Raw genomic sequence first — 14,869 nt, 5'->3', positions numbered from 1 at the left:
TACGTTTACATTAAAACGCCTGGAAACGCCGGGAAACGGGAATCCGCCAGGGTCCACGTATTCAATCCAGATCGTGTCTGGTCCGGTGCTGTGTAAACATTGAGAATACGCGGATACGCTGTGCTGAGCTCTAGCTGGCGTCGTCATTGGACAACGTCACTGTGACATCCACCTTCCTGATTCGCTGGCGTTGGTCATGTGACGCGACTGCTGAAAAACGGCGCGGACTTCCGCCTTGTATCACCTTTCATTAAAGAGTATAAAAGTATGAAAATACTGCAAATACTGATGCAAATACTGCCCATTGTGTAGTTATGATTGTCTTTAGGCTTGCCATCCTTCCACTTGCAAGTGGTAAGTGACGCGCATGCCCGACATGCACTGAGATCACACACACAGCGGCTCAGTCCCGAATCACAGCTTGTGCACTTCACTCGCGCGCTGTGTGAGCTGCGCAGGGCCGGAGTGCGCACCCTCCAGAGGGCACTCGCTGTTCAGGGCGGAGTGATTTGGAGCGCAGGATGCCTGCGGAGCCGAGCGTATCCGTGTATTGGCGTTGCTGTGTGCAGGCGAATCGTGTATTGGTGTTGCTGTGTGCATGTTAATCGTTTTAAAAACGTTAATCTGATGATCCGCTGATACGGTCTAATGTAAACCCCACCTGAGTTTCTGGAGCATCACATTTGTGGGGTCGATTAAATGCTCAAAATGGCCAGAAAAATGTCTTGACTATATTTTCTATTCATTTTACAACTTATGGTGGTAAATAAAAGTGTGACTTTTCATGGAAAACACAAAATTGTCTGGGTGACCCCAAACTTTTGAACGGTAGTGTATATGTACAAATCTATTTTTTTTTATATGTAGTGTTAACTGATTTTTTTTTTTTTGTATAGATCTCATTAATAACCTAAGTATCCTAAAGTGTTTCTTGGTTATAAACATTGCATATATGCTATATTTTTGAGTGAAGATGGATTAAACATTTCACTTTCTTAAATAACGGAAGGAAAATTTTGAACTTTTTTCACAATATTCAAATCTTTTGAGATACACTCGTATATAGTTATGTATATAGGCCTAATTAAAGTAATTCTGTTGTACCTAGCTCAAAATGTGTTTTTTAAATCGTGTACCTTTTAGGCTGCTTTTCAGAAGTGTATTGCTGTAACACCAGAAAAAAGAAAAAAATCAGTATCGCGTACAAACATGAAAAGTTTATTTTCCAAAATAACTGTCGTAGTATAACAAACAGGAAAATGTTGATGTGTGTAGTGATTTTGGTGACACTACAGTGAATAAGAGTGAAATTATTGAATATTTTCATAGCATCTGTTTTCGGTCTTGCACTTTTTACACGATCCCTGTGCACTCGTCTCACAGCCAGCTGCACGTAGAGACCAGTGTTATTTCTACAGCTCGGAGAACGACTTGTTTTGATTAAAGTTAGGTTGTAGCTTGTTGTCTACCTTGGTACAGTAATAAAGAAGTGTCTGTTGTGTTTTAACAATGTTTCACTTAACAGTTATTGATCTGGGCAGCTTGAATCTATGACTATGTTTCTAACTTTACCACAGTAGAATCTTGCCATGTCTCAACCCAAACATGAAATAGAAATTTGATAAAATCATGTAAATGAGCGATATTGCTCTGTTTATTCTCCGCACACCTCGTTCAAACACGAGTTTAAAGTTACCACATTATAAGTGAAACATTTCATGTAATAGCATGAATATTTTTTTTTTCATGTTCATTCATCTCATCTTATTATCTCTAGCCGCTTTATCCTGTTCTACAGGGTCGCAGGCAAGCTGGAGCCTATCCCAGCTGACTATGGGTGAAAGGCGGGGTACACCCTGGACAAGTCGCCAGGTCATCACAGGGCTGACACATAGACACAGACAACCATTCACACTCACATTCACACCTACGCTCAATTTAGAGTCACCAGTTAACCTAACCTGCATGTCTTTGGACTGTGGGGGAAACCGGAGCACCCGGAGGAAACCCACGCGGACACGGGGAGAACATGCAAACTCCACACAGAAAGGCCCTCGCCGGCCACGGGGCTCGAACCCGGACCTTCTTGCTGTGAGGCGACAGCGCTAACCACTACACCACCATGCTGCCTTTTTTCATGTTATAACAATATATTTTATTATAACAAACTTTTCATGTTATGGTGCTGATGATTATTATTATCCCCCCCCCCTTCTGGTGTGGCAGCGATACACTTCCATACTGCTTGACACTATTTGTACTTTTCACAATATTTTAATACATTTCTATTTGATTGAAGACATGCTTGTCTTTTTTGAGGTGTTTGAATCAGCTGAGTAATATTGGTTATCAGAAATCAGACCTTTTTTGCCATCGGTGCCAAAAATTCCTTTTCAGTCAGGCCCTACAATATGCTCTAATCTATATTGTATATTTGAAGTTTAATGTTTGGATACCTGAATTCAATTTTTCAGTTTTTACACGTGTAAAATCCGAAATTTGGTTTTAGCCAGTAACAATTATTTTGATGTATATTGTGTGTTTATAACAATTTTTAAGATGCAGATGAAGCCTTATGGATGAATGGCAAAATGTCTTCTAGGTTAAACTGGACATGCAAAATTAAGAATGGTACTGTACATATCACACCGTACATTGTGATTTTGCTTTTATATGATATGCATGTGTGAGGTGTTGTGTGTTTTTTTTTTTTTTTTTTTTTTTTTTTTTTTTGTGTGTGTGTGTGTGTGTGTGTGTCAGCTAACTCCAGAACCCGAGAATGCAAATTTGTTGAGCAGTTCATCGAAGCCTAAAGCAGGCCGGAGGAGGTGGGGTTATGTGACTGGGGTCTTAAAGGGAGAAGATTGGGATGATTATGAGGACGCAGAAACTACAACCACCACTCTGAACAAACCCATTTTCATCAGCAATGAAAAACGGGTACAGGGAGAAGGCAGCATGAACAGGTAACTTGGTTGTCTCGAGCAATATTCTGGGAGGAAATTGATATTACTTAAATAAAAGGTCAGACAGTTGGATAAAGATTTAAAATAACAAAAAAAGTGCTTGTAGACTGGTACCAAAATCCAGAATTGTGACACCCAAAGGCATTTTTGAGACAAAGTCGGCAAACAGTCTTATTTTGTCAATTTGTCTTTGTTGTTTGTTTTTTGTAAAGGCTTTACCCTGTTTAAAACAAAACAACAAACAAACAACAAAGAAAAAAACTCATATATACTAACCCTGATTAACCTGTATACCCTGTATGCCCCCACATTTTGTATGCTGCTGAATCTGTCCTTTTTTCAGTAGCTTTGTATAAACAATAACCGCTAAATGTAATGCAATGTTATGTAAGGTGATCGCCTAGGCATTCTCATTGTGAAAAGTAAGTCACATGTACATGGACTGGCATTTAATGTTGTATTTGTTCCTTTCTATTTGTTTTTTGTCTGTTCATATTCTTTTTGGGGGAGTAAAGTCAGTTTAAAAATGCCGTTAAATGCATAGGCCTATAGGCCAAGTTTAATGACCTTGAGGTTACCAGAGGTCATATGTCGTTTTACAAATGAAAAATGAATTCAGCACCCAAACATTTAACAAACAAGGCCATTTGCTAACTTCATTAATCATTTTAGTACATTTCATTCCTTAGAAAGCTGAGAAACTGGGTTCAGCTGAGACGTTTACAGGCCCAAAGTTCAATGACCTCTAGAGGTCAACAGAGGTCAGATAGAGCTCGGCATATTGCAGATTTGAATTCGGCACACCCAAATTGACAAAATAAGACTGTTTGCCGACTTTGTCTCAAAAATGCCTTTAACTCCTTAAATAAGCACTTTTTTTGAATTTTGGTACCAGTCTATTGGGTGGATGTAAGAGTTTGATTAAATTCAAGTATTTACATAATTCTCATTAAAACCACCAAAATGCACCATAAAATGGTTCTGTAGGAATGCAAACATGACCTTACAAACACTTAAAAAAAAAAAAAATAGAAATGATGGATCAGCCTACAGCTTATATTGTAAGTGATTTCATCTCAATCGCTGTTTTACTTGGCATTCTGGTTACACTTTATGCAGGCTGGGAAACATTTTGGATTTCAGTCTGTCCAATGTCAGGAATGACGGAGTCACAAATAAAAATAACATGCTGCCCTTCCAGGATCCATCCAGAACAGCATCAGCCAAACAACATTACTTGAAACAATCAAGATATTTACCAGGTATTTACACCTGCCATCACAGCCAGATCACTCAATCTGTTTTCCAAAAGCAAACACCTGCATTTCTGGAATTAGCCAGCATTAAAGTCAGTTTTAAAGTCTTTTATACATGCAGTATGTGAGATGGTTCGTTATCATTTCAAGGAAAAGGCACTCGAATTGGCTGTTTTGGAGTTGGCAGGAAAAATTAACCAGGACTGGTTCCCTGTGGTTGGAAGAAAGGAATGAGAGTTGTGCAGAGTACAGTATAGTCAGTCATTAGACGGTACTTTTATATTTTACTGCTTTGGTTTCTATAATGAGTGACCCATAAGGGGTGTAACAGCTTTTATTATTTATCACATTTCAGCCAAAGTAACTGTTTGGACCTGAAATGCAGCCTTTTTGTTTTTAGTAAAATGAAATGAACCTGTTTCCAAATACCATGTTTGATCCTCCATAGAATTTTTAAAAAGATTTTTTGATCAAACCTTCTTTAAAGCCACCATAAGTTTACAGTGTAAGGTTTATACTTTTTGCTGTTGCAGACAAAAATCACCTACTATAAAAATAATTCTCTGGTCCTGAGTTGAGATTACTGGACTTCGAATGCATAATGTGATTTGCTCACCAGTAGGAGAATGGCATAGAACTCAGCTACACCTGCAGTGGCAATGATCAAATGAAACGTGATGTGTTTAACGAAGAGCGGATTGTTGAATTGCAGCAGCAGAGAGAATGTCTAATCAGGATAGGCAGGGATGAGAGTGGGTGGTCACCAAAAAAGCAGAAAACAAGATGGCGTCCGAAGCCGGGGGTCTGGGAGGGATACCCCCCCAGGAAAATTTTGAAAAATAAGGCCTTACAAACCAGTTTTCCTGCAATCGTAGATAAAAAATCTGTTGTCTTTTTTATATATTTACATGAAAATGTGTTTCAAATCAATGAGTATTGGTTGAATTCAAAATAAAATCACATTCTACATTCAGGGGTATGGTTATAATTTATGATCAACAAAAATGACCAACTAAATTCACATTAAACGTAAGTTTTATTAATTATCAAAATGTTCATATATTAAATAAAATTTTTAGGGAGAAAAGGTCAGTCACCCTATGTCCTCATTAGTTGCATATGATTTCAAAGTCTTTTGAAATATTTAAGTTTTCAAAACTGTCAGCATTAATTCAGATTTACTGACCATCATATACATGTTCAATGTATTAAATCAAACGAATGCTAAGTTTATGGGATAATGTCTATGTACACTTTATGCAATTATTTATAGTTCACAGTCACTTCTCATTTTCATTTAATCATTTCGACGACTTCTTCAGCCTTTTGGCCAAAGACAAAAGCTTGTCAGTCCTCTCTCTGTTTTTTATACCAGCACCGATTTCACGTACCTTCACTTCGTCTCGCTTGTCAATTGTATTCGGCATTTTGAGTAAAAAAGCCGATACGAAAGAGAAACGTATTTTTGAAGCGCAGCGACGTTGAACATGTGCAAGTTTCGATAAAATAGAACAGATGCGGGTACTTTTGTAAGAACTGTTATGATTGGCTTTTGTTCTCTCCCACACTCTTGTAAGAACTGTTATGATTGGCTATCATGCTCTCGCCGGCGATGTTTTGGCCAATTACATTGTAGATAACACGTATTCTACTGCGAGACTTGGCGAGACTAAAGATGGCGAAAATGTAAACATGTAACATCGTCGTATGCTTGAGTATCACGAAGGAACATATCCCAACCCCCCTCAATGAAAAAAAAAAAAAATCTCAACGGATTTGGCATCTCATCTCATTATCTCTAGCCGCTTTATCCTTCTACAGGGTCGCAGGCAAGCTGGAGCCTATCCCAGCTGACTACGGGCGAAAGGCGGGGTACACCCTGGACAAGTCGCCAGGTCATCACAGGGCTGACACATAGACACAGACAACCATTCACACTCACATTCACACCTACGCTCAATTTAGAGTCACCAGTTAACCTAACCTGCATGTCTTTGGACTGTGGGGGAAACCGGAGCACCCGGAGGAAACCCACGCGGACACGGGGAGAACATGCAAACTCCACACAGAAAGGCCCTCGCCGGCCACGGGGCTCGAACCCAGACCTTCTTGCTGTGAGGCGACAGCGCTAACCACTACACCACCGTGCCGCCCGGATTTGGCATAATATCGATTTTTGCTCAGAAAAAGCGGAAATCCGCCGAAAAGCGGAAAAAACTCATCCCTGATAGGGCAGAATGTCCTGTAGCATGGAAAGAAAGGAGTATGAATTACAGTTTCTAAAATGTGTCTGGTTTATTTTCCTTTATGGCAGTGTGAAACTTTCATGCTTCCCAGTTCACCATTTTCTGAACACGTGCACTGATGAATGACGTAAGCAGAAAGTAGTAATCTTCTTGAATCGCAGGTCAACTGTTGGTGGATCTTCGTCAGTTATCGGGCAGAGAGAGCATATTAATGCAAAGTCTGTTATTAAATTCGGCCGAGATTTTATTGGGATCTCATACAGTTTGAGAATCTTAAAAGACCACTGTAATCACAAAGTCTAAACTGCTTACACTGTAATGTGTAAGGTTTAATGGCGTTGCCTGGATCTGAGCATTCGATATTCTTCAGAAATCTAGTTGTCACATCATGAAGAGAGTGCTTCGGCGCCACTGGCCGCCTTGCATACCTATACAACCATAATTCACAGTTGAGGTGGTTTTGCTGGTATGGATCATGACCATGTACTTTTCACTGCTGCTATAAAATGGGAGTTGTATGTATTTAAAAAAAAAAAAAAGGCAGCTGTAATCCAGCACATCATTGTTTAGCTTGTGTGTGCTGGAGTGCAGAGCTGAAGCAAAATCATTTGTCACCTTATTGCAATTCATATCCTCTGTCCAGGAGAGGGTGTTAGCTCTCCGTCTGGTATTATACAGTGCTCTTGTTTTAAGCAGAATTGGAATTTGATATTTGTAGCTAAAGTGCTATAATCAGAATAAATATAAATTCTGACATTTTCATTTGTCCTCAGATCATGTCGTTTAATTAGCTTGGATATTATGTGCTCTCAATGACAGGGTTAAGCACAAAGAAGAATGTAGTAGTTCATGCAGTAAAGGACTACAGTGGAAATGTATGGGAAGGCAGTAGCGTTCCTGTCGGAGGGGCACTTCCCATCAGGGGCAACCATGGTAAGAGACAAACATTGTTTTTTGTGGCACTTAATGTCAGGGTAGCTAACACTTGGCATACCATTTCATTTTTATTCGGAATCACCATTAGCACTTGTTATGAACAAGGCTATTCTTCCTGGTGTCCATGTCTCATCGGTAATGTTTGTAACTGCACAGTTTTTGGACTGTCACGTTTTGTAGTATGACGTCTTGAACCATTTTTAACCTTTTCATGTTGCGAACGTGAAATGTGTTGCAGGTACACGTACAGGTGGATATGTGCCTGCGGTTTATAAGAAAGAGGTTGGTTCAGCTGGCCAAAGAGTGCATCTCGCAGCTGTTGATTCAACACTGTCAAGTGAGTTACAGAACTGGACATAACTTTCATATAAGCAAATAAGTAGGGCTGTCAAACGATTAAAAAATTTAATCGCGATTAATCTCATTATTTCATATAGTTAATCGCGATTAATCGCATTTTTTTTTTAAATCTATGTAAATGAATAAGGCTTTTAAAGTGGAATGTTACAATTAAAATGGTGAACACATTTTATGCTAAAAGTACTTGTTAAAAACTGCTGGGACAAGAGAAAATGGTAAGGGAGTTTATTCACTCACATACTAAGCAGTACTGAACATACAAAACACAAAATTGGATTTTGTGATGGATTAGGGAGCTGTAGTCTCAAATATAAAACATGTAATCACATACTACTGTGTCTCAGTTCAGACATGTGTGACCAAAGAAAATAAAAATGAAATAAAACTTCAATTGTGCCGGACTTGTATTCAGTCACAACCTATAGGACTTCACAGTGCTGTGCAAACAAAAATAAATTGCAGTTGGACTTCAATAAAGGCATTTAGTGTCATATCACAGTGCTACAGCATACTGAAATCTCACTTTACAAAAGTATTTTAGAACTGCAAAGTGCATACCAAAACCAACTCAATCACACTCTTCTTTTGAAATGAAACTTCCCGTTTAAAGGAACAGTCCACCGTACTTCCATAATGAAATATGCTCTTATCTGAATTGAGACGAGCTGCTCCGTACCTCCTCTCCGAGCTTTGCGCGACCTCCCAGTCAGTCAGACGCAGTCAGACGCGCCGTCACTCCTGTTAGCAATGTAGCTAGGCTCAGTATGGCCAACGGTATTTTTTGGGGCTGTAGTTAGATGCGACCAAACTCTTCCGCGTTTTTCCTGTTTACATAGGTTTATATGACCAGTGATATGAAACAAGTTCAGTTACACAAATTGAAACGTAGCGATTTTCTATGCTATGGAAAGTGCGCACTATAATGACAGGCGTACTAACACCTTCTGCGCGCTTCGACAGCGCATTGATATCTGAGCTCCGTATCAATGCGCTGCCGAAGCGCGCAGAAGGTGTTAGTACGCCTGTCATTATAGTGCGGACTTTCCATAGCATAGAAAATCGCTACGTTTCAATTTGTGTAACTGAACTTGTTTCATATCACTGGTCATATAAACCTATGTAAACAGGAAAAACGCGGAAGAGTTTGGTCGCATCTAACTACAGCCCCAAAAAATACCATTGGCCATACTGAGCCTAGCTACATTGCTAACAGGAGTGACAGCGCGTCTGACTGCGTCTGACTGACTGGGAGGTCGCGCAAAGCTCGGAGAGGTACGGAGCAGCTCGTCTCAATTCAGATAAGAGCATATTTCATTATGGAAGTACGGAGGACTGTTCCTTTAACAGACCTTTCTCCATCACTTACTCTTATTGCAGCAGCGCGCGACAAGCCTCAACATGAACTACGGGTGACTCGCAGGGCCAAATTAGAATTTGCGTTAACGGCACCATTTTTTAAAATCGTGATAAATTGAGATCGCGTTAATGCATTATTATAGCGTTAACTTCGACAGCCCTACAAATAAGTAATCACATACAGTGGTGCTTGAAAGTTTGTGAACCCTTTAGAATTTTCTATATTTCTGCATAAATATGACCTAAAACATCATCAGATTTTCACGCAAGTCCTAAAAGTAGATAAAGAGAACCCAGTTAAACAAATGAGACAAAAATATTATACTTGGTCATTTATTTATTGAGGAAAATGATCCAATATTACATATCTGTGTGTGGCAAAAGTATGTGAACCTTTGCTTTCAGTATCTGGTGTGACCCCCTTGTGCAGCAATAACTGCAACTAAACGTTTGCGGTAACTGTTGATCAGTCCTGCACACCGGCTTGGAGGAATTTTAGCCCATTCCTCCGTACAGAACAGCTTCAACTCTGGGATGTTGGTGGGTTTCCTCACATGAACTGCTCGCTTCAGGTCCTTCCACAACATTTCCATTGGATTAAGGTCAGGACTTTGACTTGGCCATTCCAAAACATTAACTTTATTCTTCTTTAAGCATTCTTTGGTAGAACGACTTGTGTGCTTAGGGTCGTCGTCTTGCTGCATGACCCACCTTCTCTTGAGATTCAATTCATGGACAGATGTCCTGACATTTTCCTTTAGAATTCACTGGTATAATTCAGAATTCATTGTTCCATCAATGATGGCAAGCCGTCCTGGCCCAGATGCAGCAATACAGGCCCAAACCATGATACTACCACCACCATGTTTCACAGATGGGATAAGGTTCTTATGCTGGAATGCAGTGTTTTCCTTTCTCCAAACATAACGCTTCTCATTTAAATCAAAAATTTCTATTTTGGTCTCATCCGTCCACAAAACATTTTTCCAATAGCCTTCTGGCTTGTCCATGTGATCTTTAGCAAACTGCAGACGAGCAGCAGTGTTCTTTTTTGAGAGCAGTGGCTTTCTCCTTGCAACCCTGCCATGCACACCATTGTTGTTCAGTGTTCTCCTGATGGTGGACTCATGAACATTAACATTAGCCAATGTGAGAGAGGCCTTCAGTTGCTTTGAAGTTACCCTGGGGTCCTTCGTGACCTCGCAGACTATTACACGCCTTGCTCTTGGAGTGAGCTTTGTTGGTTGACCACTCCTAGGGAGGGTAACAATGGTCTTGAATTTCCTGCATTTGTACACAATCTGTCTGACTGTGGATTGGTGGAGTCCAAACTCTTTAGAGATGGTTTTGTAACCTTTTCCAGCCTGATGAGCATCAACAACACTTTTTCTGAGGTCCTCAGAAATCTCCTTTGTTCGTGCCATGATACACTTCCACAAACATGTGTTGTGAAGATCAGACTTTGATAGATCCCTGTTCTTTAAATAAAACAGGGTGCCCACTCACACCTGATTGTCATCCCATTGATTGAAAACACCTGACTCTAATTTCACCTTCAAATTAACTGCTAATCCTAGAGGTTCACATACTTTTGCCACTCATAGATATGTAATATTGGATCATTTTCCTCAATAAATAAATGACCAAGTATAATATTTTTGTCTCATTTGTTTAACTGGGTTCTCTTTATCTACTTTTAGGACTTGTGTGAAAATCTGATGATGTTTTAGGTCATATTTATGCAGAAATATAGAAAATTCTAAAGGGTTCGAAAACTTTCAAGCACCACTGTACTTCAAGTTAAGTAAGAAATGAAACATGATGGGGGGTATGCTGTTATGGGGGAAAGCACTAATGGGGTAGTTGTTACCATAGAAATGATAGCATATCAGAATAAGTCTCTATATACATATGTACATGCTGTGTATATACAGTTGCGATCAGAATTTTACTTACACAGACATGAGTATTGGGCTTTTAGTGATTTCTTGGAACTGTTCTTTGTCTGTGGCAGAACGATTGTACAACATGCATCTTTTAATATAATACATCTTTAATAAGATAAACAGGTAAATAATTACCGAGATCAGGCTGTCCTTGTGAATTGCGTGCACAGGCAAGAAGGGCAGTTGTCAGAAGAGTGTCCAAGAAGCCAGCTACAACACCGAAGGGGTTACAGAGCTCACTAGCTTAAATAGGAGAGTGGCCAAAAAGAAACCACTTCTGAGAGAGGCTAAAATTAAGGCATGCCTGGAGTTTGCTAGATTCTGAGAGCTTTTGGAAAAAAGATTTTAAACGGTTTGGTCTAAAAGCCCAATACCGCCCAACACCCAGGTCACACCATTCTGACCATCAAGGGTGGTGGTGGCGGTGGCAGCATCATGATTTAGGGTGGCTTTATAGCTTTCTGAATTTCCATGCTATGGTATGATGTACCGTATAGGGCGGCACGGTGGTATAGTGGTTAGCAATGTCGTCTCACTGTGTGTGTGTGTGTGTGTGTGTGTGTGTGAGACAGAGAGAGTGTGGTATCTATATATAAAAGCTTCAGAATTTTTGGCACCCTTGGTAAAGATGGGTTTAAAAAAAAGAAGGTGCTGCTCTCACCTGGAGTAGCCAATTCACCAACCGGCATGCTTTTGGGAGGAACCTAGAACCCAGAGGAAACCCTAAAAGGAAATATGCCAAGTGTGAGATTAAGCTAATTACAAAAAAAAAAGCGGGGGGGAGGACAGAAGGGGTTCTCTCTCCCCCCTCCCCCCCTTTTTTTTTTTTTTTTTAAATGCATAGGTCTTGGGCTGGGTTTAACATGACCAGGCACACTCAGCCCATGTTTACATTAGACCGTATCAGCGGATCATCAGATTAATGTTTTTAAAACGATTAGCGTGCACACAGCAACACCAATACACGATTTGCGTGCACACAGCAACACCAATACACGGATACGCTCGGCTCCGCAGGCATCCTGCGCTCCAAATCACTCCGCCCTGAACAGCGAGTGCCCTCTGGAGGGTGCGCACTCCGGCCCTGCGCAGCTCACAGAGCACGCGAGTGAAGTGCACTACCTGTGATTCGGGACTGAGCCGCTGTGTGTGTGATCCCAGCGCATATCACTTACCACTTGCAAGTGGAAGGATGGCAAGCCTAAAGACAATCATAACTACACAATGGGCAGTATTTGCATCAGTATTTGCAGTATTTTCATACTTTTATACTCTTTAATGAAAGGTGATACAAGGCGGAAGTCTGCGCCGTTTTTCAGCAGTCGCGTCACATGACCAACGCCAGCGAATCAGGAAGGTGGATGTCACAGTGACGTTGTCCAATGACGACGCCAGCTAGAGCTCAGCACAGCGTATCCGCGTATTCTCAATGTTTACACAGCACCGGAGCTGACACGATCTGGATTGAATACGTGGACCCTGACGGATTCCCGTTTCCCGGCGTTTCCAGGCGGTTTAATGTAAACGGACAGTGCATCCGCGAAGAAAACGAGACAGATACGGTCTAATGTAAACTTGGCCTCAGGGATGGTGTCCCAGACCAGAATATACAGAAAGTGTCTTACATTTGACTGTAGTAAGGAAAGTGGAGAGAAGTAGTAATCTTCTGAACATAATCGGGTTTTTACACTGTTTTTGAGGTTAACTTTACCTGAAGTAAAATTGTAATATGTTGCAACATGGCTTGCATTGCCTTATTTCCCTAATGCCAATCATACATGATGTGCATTAATTATTCAAGGTTACAAAATGCCCCATTTCTCTGAATGGATATAATACAAATAATTTGCCCTCTTGAAATACAGCTTAAATTTGCATGTCTTTAAGACATTAAATTGTGCACACCTGTGAATGCTTCTGGCTTTGAAATGAAATTCAATACCCAAATCCGACTCACCATCAATGTTTGTCAGTGCGTTTCTGTACTTTATCGACACAGATGTCTTTTCAGTGTGTGTATGTTTTAAATATCTATGTGTAATTAGTGCATTTATACCTGTGTATTTAATATATATTTTTTCCCCCCTGGGGGGAAAGCTATATTTAATTCTGTTTCATGTTAACTTGTAATTTTCTTAGATTATGCAACATGGAAATCAAGCAGGGCAAACAGTCACGTGGGCACATCGTCCTACGTGCCATCTCCCACCAAGAGCACACCTGGCATGAGATCTCGGCCTCCTCTTCAGCCCGTTCACGGCCGCACAGACTGGTCTGCCAAATACGGCCATCGCTAGGCCAATCTCAACCCAAAGGCTGCTTTCTCTACCCTGTGATTTTAAATATATACCTTCTTATACAGCAATAAACTTTTACATTCCTCAGTAAATTGTTTGTGTAAAGTTTTGATATTGAGTTTGCAAAATATGCACAAGAATCTCAGTAGTGGGGTCAGTGTATCTGTTGCAAATTTCTCTTCTCCTGCATAATCTCTGCAAAAAGTGTATGCATTAACATGAGCACATTTGGTGATATTAAAGGAGTCTATTTTAAATTTTTGGATTTATTTGTAGCTGTGTCCTTTGTCAGTTTTTGCTCCTCAAATTATTTCTTTCCTATAAAACACTGTTAGTTTTTGCTTTAAAAAAAATTGTCTTTGCTCTGTAAAATGTTATGTACTGTATGTATGGTAGTGTTAAGTGTTATTTAATTGACTACTGACATGTTTGTTAACACCTTAAAATTATTACACTTTGAATACATTTAAAAATAAAATAAAAAAATAATGACAAAAAGTAAGCATTGGTTACTTTGTTTAAGCAGAGAATTTGCTATGTGAGTTGCATAAACAGAATTCTTGGTACCCCACCAAAAAAAAAATTCCCAGCAGTTTGTGTCCCTATTTTTATTAACATGTTTACTGTGTTGCCATAAAACCAGAAAAGTCCTCTCTTTCTTGAAGACTTTACACTGGCGGAAAAAATACTGACCGTTACAAAACCCTGATACTAGAGACTCCTTCCATGAATGTTAAAAAAAATAATAAGGTCTCCATACAGAAGGATTCCCCATGTCAATGATGCTGTTTTTTTCTTTGTTAAATAACACATTATTAATCTGTTTATAAGCCTTAGATTTTTGGAAATTATGGCTGAGTTCAATTTTTACATTTTCTTTGCTGCCAAAAATATTACAGTGGTGCTTGAAAGTTTGTGAACCCTTTAGAATTTTCTAAATCTCTGCATAAATATGACCTAAAACAACATCAGATTTTCACACAAGTCTTAAAAGTAGATAAAGAGAACCCAGTTAAACAAATGAGACAAAAATATTGTACTTGGTCATTTATTTATTGAGGAAATTACCCAATGTTACATACCTGTGAGTGGCAAAAGTATGTGAACCTTTGCTTTCATTGTGACCCCCTTGTGCAGCAATAACTGCAGCTAAATGTTTCTGGTAACTGTTGATCAGTCCTGCACACCAGCTTGGAGGAATTTTAGCCCATTCCTCCATACAGAACAGCTTCAACTCTGGGATGTTGGTGGGTTTCCTCACGTGAACTGCTCGCTTCAGGTCCTTCCACAACATTTCGATTGGATTAAGGTCAGGACTTTGACTTGGCCATTAACTTTATTCTTCTTTAACCATTCTTTGGTAGAACGACTTGTGTGCTTTGGGTCATTGTCTTGCTGCATGATCCACCTTCTCTTGAGATTCAGTTCATGGACAGATGTCCTGACATTTTCCTTTACAATTCGCTGGTCTCATCTCATTATCTCTAGCCGCTTTATCCTTCTACA

General features: G+C 39.9%; 1 protein-coding gene across 3 annotated transcripts in view; it reads left to right on the top strand.

Annotated features, from left to right (window-relative positions):
* The window catches only part of LOC132883363 (serine/threonine-protein kinase ICK-like), a 45,996-nt gene extending 32,198 nt beyond the window's left edge, over nt 1-13,798 (top strand). For 2 of the 3 annotated variants that reach the window (XM_060916896.1, XM_060916897.1), the window contains exons 10-14: nt 2,761-2,966; nt 4,086-4,228; nt 7,288-7,401; nt 7,643-7,741; nt 13,206-13,798. In XM_060916896.1, coding sequence (XP_060772879.1) covers nt 2,761-2,966; nt 4,086-4,228; nt 7,288-7,401; nt 7,643-7,741; nt 13,206-13,363 — 720 coding nt within the window. In that variant the 3' untranslated portion in view covers nt 13,364-13,798. Of the gene's footprint in view, nt 1-2,760; nt 2,967-4,085; nt 4,229-7,241; nt 7,402-7,642; nt 7,742-13,205 lie in introns of those variants that run through there. The other variant, XM_060916898.1, reaches the window with a different exon arrangement.
* Nucleotides 13,799-14,869: the final 1,071 nt, after the last annotated feature.

Source organism: Neoarius graeffei, chromosome 3 (genome assembly GCF_027579695.1).
Source record: "Neoarius graeffei isolate fNeoGra1 chromosome 3, fNeoGra1.pri, whole genome shotgun sequence".
NCBI classification, from domain to species: domain Eukaryota; kingdom Metazoa; phylum Chordata; class Actinopteri; order Siluriformes; family Ariidae; genus Neoarius; species Neoarius graeffei.
This window is presented reverse-complemented; position numbering and strand designations above follow the sequence as displayed.